The following is a 6,815-nucleotide window of genomic DNA, read 5'->3' as shown; positions in this document are numbered from 1 at the left end:
CAAGGTAAACCCTCCTCCCTGAGCCGCCCCGAGAGGGCGGGCGTGCCCCTCCGGACAAGACGGGAAGGGGTGCGGGCCTCCACAGAGGGGCGCCCTTTGCTGGCAGCTGTGGGGGTGGGCGGGGTTGGGGTGGCGGCCGGAGGGGAGGCCCGCAGGGCTGGGAGGCCTGACTCGGGTGCAGCTGGACGTGCGCTTTGGGCAGGCAGGTGGCCGGCAGAGCCCCGGGCCGGTCAGGGTTTTTTTTTTCGGGTCTGGCTGGGCCCTGGGGCGCTGCCCCAGTGGCCGGCTTGCCCCGCCCTGCCCTCCACACTCCCCGGACAGCCGTCCCTCACATTTCAGGCCTGGCCCCCCACCTCATAGCACAGCCACAACGCCCACTAGAAAGCGAGACCATCTACGGCAGCTCCAGACACCCGCTTCCCGGGGACTTGAGCTCGAGGTGGACCTCCCCGTGACTCCCCTGTGTGTGACGAGCTTTCCCCGTTTGTCCCTCGCCTCCTCTCGAACCCGTACCCGTAGGTGGCCTATCTTACAGGGAGGAAACTGAGGCTCAGGAGGCCTAGGGACTTGGGAGGGGTGGGGCTCGTGACTCTGGGCCCCCTCCCGGCTCACCCCGCACCAGCTTTTCCCTGGGTCTGAAGGGTCCCGGGTGCGGGGTGGGCAGGCCAGCCCAGTGGTCGCCTCCGTGTGGCAGGCACGGTGGGGTGAGCTTGCCCGAAGGCCCGGCTGCGAAGCTCCAGAAGGCAGCGGGCAGGACCGGAGGCCTGTCCCTTGTGTTTGGGGGGACCCCCATGCACGGCCCGCGGGCCCCCGTGGCACCACGCGCCCTGTGCTCACTCGCATGAGGGCAGCTGTGTGGCCGGGGCTGTGCGCTCCTCCTGCGATTCCGGACGCCCCGTGGGCGGCATGGCCCGCGGCCCTCGGTTCTGGACCCGCTGGCTCCGTCCCGCGCTCTGGGATCAGCCTGCCCCCCACAGGCAGCTCCCCCGTGGTGTGCCACGTCACCGTCACTGCTGGCTGGGGGATCCCGTTGCCCTTGCATATTTTTAAAATCTGACACTGTTTGTAATAAATTCTTAGACTGGAAATAAAATTTTCTTTTCTTACCATCTTGTTTTTTTCCGTTTGGCCAGCCCTGTCCACCCCCTGCCCTGGCCCTCCCGGTGGGGCCCCTGACCAACCTGTGTGAGGCTATGCCCAGCTAGGGGGCCTCTGGCCCGACGTGTGGACATTGAGTAGCGACCTCAGACGCCCCATGTGGCCCTGTGTGTGTGTTTTCACGTGTGTTATGGGTGCACGTGCATGTTTGCATGTGTGTTGTGCATGGCGTGTCTACACAGATATGTGGTGTGTAACGTGTGCAGTGCATGCGTGCACGTGCTGTGTTCATGTGTGTACACATGTGTGTGCATGTTCACATGCATGGTCTGTGTGGCCCATATGCCACAGCAAGATCCTCAGTAGTCCCTGGGGCTCAGGCAGGTGGCTGCCCATGTCTGAGTGAGGTGGACACCCTGCTTTCTGGGCCACGGAGTGTGCTGGTACCGTGCCTGGAGACCCCCACACCCATCCCCCGTGTGGCATGCCCATTTTCACACCACTCACCCCTGTGGGGCCACTCTGCAGCGGCCCCAGGGGGTGGGTCCCGCAGTGATGCAGGCGGGGAAAGGCAGGTTTGGGGGCTGAGCTGGGGCCCTGCCTGCGGGCTGGGTGGCTCCAGGCAAGTCACTACACCTGTCTGAGCCTCAGTTTCCTCTTCTGTAGATGGGACACAGTCCCTACCTCCCTGGGCACATGTGTGAGTGCTCCACAGAGGCCTGTAAGGAGCCGTCATCACACACGGTGCCATTGTCCCTCCCCAGGGCCACCTGGGGGGTGAGGCAGGAGGGCCGCCGGTGTGGGGACCGGGCAAGGCGGGAGCTGGGGGCTGGGGGCCGGCCGGTTGGCGTGAAGCCCTCACCCAGAGGAGGGAGGGGTCCTTCCTGGGAGGGGCCACGGACCGTGGTGGCCCTTAGGGACTGTTGGGCGCTGTGGTGCCTCCCGTGCTGGGTGAGCCAGGAGGGGGGCCTGGCCCCTCAGAGTGAGTGTGCCTCAGGCTCCCCTTGGATCCCAGGGTGGTCTGGGGGTGGGGGTGGGGACAGGGGGCCTCGGCGGAGCCAAGCGGGGCCACCAGGACAGTCTTTCGCCCTGGGGACGCCATAGGGGGTCCTTCCTGTCACCCATTCTCTTTCCAGTGTGCCCAGGCCTCACTCCTGGCCGGAGATGCCCGGAGGGGCTCCTGTCTGCTGCCGGCTTTGCTGCCTCTCCGGGCGGGGCGGGCAGTGTGGGGCACTTGCCAGGGGCCCTGGGCCTTCCTTCCGAGTGGCAGGCTGGGGGCAACCGTGGGGGGTGGTGCAGACGCTGGCCAGGGGTCCCCCTTGCTTCCTGGGGCCACGAGGCCCAAGGTCAGGCCAGGCCCGTGCCAGGTGCCGGGTGCCAGGTCCTGACTCTGGCCACACCTTCGCCCGCCTGGCGAATGGGTAGGGCTCCTGCGCCCCATTCCAGCCCACGGCCCCTCAAGGCCCCACTGCTGGTGAGGCCGGACCCTTTGCGGTCGGTCAGCTGCCCCTGCTGCTGGCAGGGCCCGTCTTCCACGGGGTTTGGGAGACCGGGCCCCGAGGTGGTGCGTGTGCAGTCATGGGCCACCGCCCTTCCCTCCCATCTGCTGGCGGCCACGTTCCCCGCTCTGAGGCCACTGAGGCTCCCTCCTCCTCTGGCTCTGTCACACCTCTGACCAGGTAGCTGGAAGAGGCTGTTGCGGTCTGGAGCCCTGACTCGTCTCCTGGGGCCCCAGGCCAGGGGTGCATCTCCCAGAAGTAGGCGATGGAGGCGGGGCCGCGAGCCAATCAAACTACTCACAGGACTGGGGGGCCGTTTGGCCCGGCCCGAGTTGCCGACAGGGCCCACGGGAAGGCCCAGGGTGCGGGGTGAGGGCCCCGGCAGACGAGGAGTTGGCGCCCCAGGCTGGTTGGCCCTGTAGGTGGCCCAGCCCCCCATCGTGTCGCATCTCCCAGAAGTAGGCGATGGAGGCGGGGCCGCGAGCCAATCAAACTACTCACAGGACTGGGGGGCCGTTTGGCCCGGCCCGAGTTGCTGACAGGGCCCACGGGAAGGCCCAGGGTGCGGGGTGAGGGCCCCGGCAGACGAGGAGTTGGCGCCCCAGGCTGGTTGGCCCTGTAGGTGGCCCAGCCCCCCGTCGTGTGTCACTCGTCCTTGGGGTTGGCGCCCTGGTTTGTGGGAGCCTGCTGGACAGACTGACACGGACTCTCTCTGGTTTAGGGAGCGGCAGCCGCGCCCCCTGGGCTCCCCGTGCATCCAGGTAGGCCGGGCTCTGGAACCAGCTCTTACACGTGGGACGAGGGAGGAGAGCACCATGGTGGCTGCAGTGACAGCCCAGCCAGAAAGCGTCCAGACAGGGCGATGTGTGGCAGTGGACGGCAGCAGATGGCACTGGGGAGTGGACAACGGGGACGGCAGGGCAGTAGCGTGCAACTGAGAGGAGGCCCGGCTGGGCGGATGGGGCGGCTGGGCACGGCCAGGCCACCCAGGGGTGCCGAGGCCTGCCAGGCACGGACACTGGGGGGAAAGGGGAGTGGACAGGAGCCCTGGTCAGGGGGCGCCGAGGACCATCCATCCCGACAGCAGGAGGCCACAGGCAGTCCTCCCAGGTGGCCCTGGCGGTGTCCCAAGGACATCATCCCCAGGCAAGGGAGGGGAAAGGGAGTCCCTTTGGCTCCTTACGCTCTGAAGTGGCGGTGGCCCCGTCCCCCGTGGGAGGAGCAGGTGGGAGGCTGCTGGACAGGGCTGGGCAGGGCCTTGACCCTGCTCTCCTGTACCGGGGCCCCTCCCCCAGCCAGTGTGGAAGAGGGGGGTCAGTGCACATCTGGTGGCTCGCCCTGGGGATCCTACCCTGAACCGCACTGGAGCAGTCTCTTGGGCAGGGGGGTGGGGAGGGAGAGAACTTGAAGTGCCTGGAGTCATGACAGAGATGTCACCAGACGTGTGGGCCTGTGCTCAGGGGAGGGATCCGCTGCGGGGACCCACCAGGCCAGCGGTCCCTGAAGCCTGGAGTAGGCAGGGAGATCTGGGAGCTGGGGGGAGGGCAGGGCGTTGGGGGCCTGAGGAGGAGGACAGGACGGACGGATGGGGGATGAGGGTTGAGGGTGGGCGGCAGCGGGTGAGGATAGAGGAGTGTGATCCCTGGGCCCCAGTGGGCCGGTGGGCAGCTGAGCAGCTGTCAGCCCGTCACAGCAGACAGAGGTGGGGACACCCTTTCCAGAAGCTCAGTGGTGACGGGGAAAGACAGGTATCTGGGTCAGGGAGGGGTGGGGTGGTGTCCCAGGGCGAGGGGACGTGTGGGGCACAGTGGGCGGTGGGGGGGCTCTCTGCCAGCCTTGGAGGTCAGCTCAGGCCACGGCCACCCTGGGGGTGCACAGTCCCCCTCCCTGCAGGAGCACCGGGGCCGGAGGGGCCGAGCAGCGAGGCGCCCGCCTACGTGAACATCCCCGCCAGCCCCTCCTCCAAGAAGCAGCTGCACTACCTGGGCCTGGAGCTCGGGGAGGCTGGCGCGGGGGTCCGAGGTGTGTTCCCACCCAAGTTGACAGGACGGGGGGCCGCGGGGGGCCTTGACTTTCCTTGGCCAGCTGTTCTTCCTCCCAGTCACCCTGTCCTTCCTAATGCTGGGCTGTGTCCTCAGAGCTTCCTCTTAGGTCCTACTAAGTGGACAATGTGGGTGGAGCCCCCCGGCCAGACACCCTGTCCTGGCTGAGGCCTCTGCTGGAGGCAAGGGGCTCTGCGGGGTGGCTCGGGGCTGCTGTCACTTGGCTGGCTCACCTGGGGCTGCTTCCAGGGGCTGGAACCTCCCGCTACGCACAGATTGACCTCGCGGCCACAGCAGCAGCCCACAGGGCGGGGGCTCAGCACGCACAGGCCCGTGAGGAGCGGCTGGCCGAGCTGGAGCCCAAGAAGAAGGGGACCCTGCGCTGAGGCCCTCCTGGCCGGGCAGCGGTGACGGCGAGCTCGAGGGAGGTGGACCTCCCGGCGGTCATCTAAGCTGCACCCCGAGGTCTGGGCTCCGGGGTCACGGCCTGCTGCCTGCAGTGTGGTGTGGCTGGTCCCCGAACCCTCCCTGCCTGACCCACGGCGGGAGCTGCCCTGCTCTGGGCCTTCACAAGTCCCTCTGGGCCTCAGGCAGGAGGCATCTCGGCTGCAGGCGGCCTTGGGACATACACGGCCCTCCCTTCCCTGAGGTGGCAGCCACCCAATCGATGACAGCAAAACACAGGCCTCCAAACCGCTGCCAGCTGGGCCAGGCCTCCCGTGTGCCGAGCATCCCGCAGCCGTCGCCCCTGGTGGGGCACCGCCAGCCAAGGTGATGCGGGGGGCTGTCCTGTCCCGCCCTGCAGGTGGCCAGCGTGACCTGACGCTGCTCATCGCATCCCTTCTTGGGACCCATTCAGTTAGTCAAGTGAATAATTTAAAATTGTTAACCTTCTATTTTTAACAACGCTCATTATTTTCCTGAAGGACGAGATGAGCTTTCTTGTGCTGGGCTGCGGCCCCTGGACACGGCTCGGTCATTGTGACATGGGAAGGGGTCCGGGGCCAGGATCGGCCCGTCCTTGGGGTCTGGGTGGGGGTTTCCATGTGCTTCTTCTGGCTGGTGCCTGTGGCTCTAGGGAGGACTCAGTGAGCTGGCGTGGAAGTGTGGTCCTAGCCCCGCTGGCCACGGGGTCTGGATGCTGGGCTCTCTGCCATCTCCCCGTAGGCCGGGGGCCCCGAAATGGGTCCTCCCACCCTGGTCTCAGAGGTGAGATGGGGTCCTCTCTGCTCCAGCCACGGCCCACTCAGACCCATCCCTTCCTTCCTCCCTGTCATCCATCATCCATCATCCGTCAGCCACCCATCCCCTCTCCCACCCAGGACGCCGCGAGTCTGTGGGAGCCTGTCCCTGGGGAGCGCCAGTGGCCAACTGTCCATGCGCCGTCCCGAGCTGGGTCCCTCGGGCTGGTGGCTGCAGAACACCGGCCTCCCCTGCCCTGCCCACTCCGAGCCGACACCTGCCGGCTGCGGGGCTGGTGAGTGGAAAGCAAAGGAACCAGGCTCAGCCCCTCGCCCGGGGGGCGACGTCCATCCGGGACGGGGTCCTATGGTAGCAGGACTGCCCCGGGAAGCTGCAAGTGGGGGTGGGGGGAGCATGGCCAGCTCATCCCCGTCTAGGGCTGCAGCGGGCAGCGTCCCTCTAGGTGGGAGGCTCGTACTCCACACCCCTGCGCAGGCCGCACGCACTGGCTGAGTAACGGACAGGCGAGCAGGGGTCCTGGGCCCGACCGGCGACCGTGAGCGGTCGGCATCTGGGGTCTCCACTGTGATGCAAACACAGGGTCAAGGACGTGGGAGACATCAGGAAGGGCTGGCCACGCCCCGTCTGCAGGTGTTCCCTGTGGACGCACCCGCCTGGAGACCTGTGGGCATGGGGCAGGGCTATGCAAAGCAGAGTCCCCTTGGTCCCCTCTGGCCTGGCCAAGGGTACCACGTGAGGACAGCTGGGGAACATGTGCTTGGCAGGCCGCGAAGGGGGCCAAGCATCTGCGCCCCACTGTGGCACTGTGGGGCCCGGCGCCATGGAGGGTCCATGGGAGGGCGGACGCTGGCCAAGGCTGAGGGCAAGAGGGTTTTGCCCTGATGCACGGGGGAAGCTCTCCAGCACAGGAGAGCCGGGGCGCGGCAGCTGGCGTAGCCACACAGGGCCGAGTGGGGATCGGACAAGTGGCCGC

At 67.3% G+C, this 6,815-nt stretch overlaps 1 protein-coding gene across 1 annotated transcript in view; it reads left to right on the top strand.

Annotated features, from left to right (window-relative positions):
• DOK7 (docking protein 7) overlaps positions 1-5,895 on the top strand; it is a 15,211-nt gene extending 9,316 nt beyond the window's left edge. The window contains exons 6-8 of the mRNA XM_015594854.2: positions 3,319-3,512; positions 4,491-4,619; positions 4,889-5,895. Of these exons, the coding sequence (XP_015450340.1) occupies positions 3,319-3,512; positions 4,491-4,619; positions 4,889-5,025 (460 nt within the window). The 3' untranslated portion in view covers positions 5,026-5,895. The remainder of the gene's footprint in view (positions 1-3,318; positions 3,513-4,490; positions 4,620-4,888) is intronic.
• Positions 5,896-6,815: the final 920 nt, after the last annotated feature.

The sequence above is a fragment of the Pteropus alecto genome, unplaced genomic scaffold, assembly GCF_000325575.1.
Source record: "Pteropus alecto unplaced genomic scaffold, ASM32557v1 scaffold5, whole genome shotgun sequence".
Lineage (NCBI taxonomy): Eukaryota > Metazoa > Chordata > Mammalia > Chiroptera > Pteropodidae > Pteropus > Pteropus alecto.
Note: the sequence above shows the minus strand (reverse complement) of the source record. Positions and strands in the feature narration are given on the sequence as shown.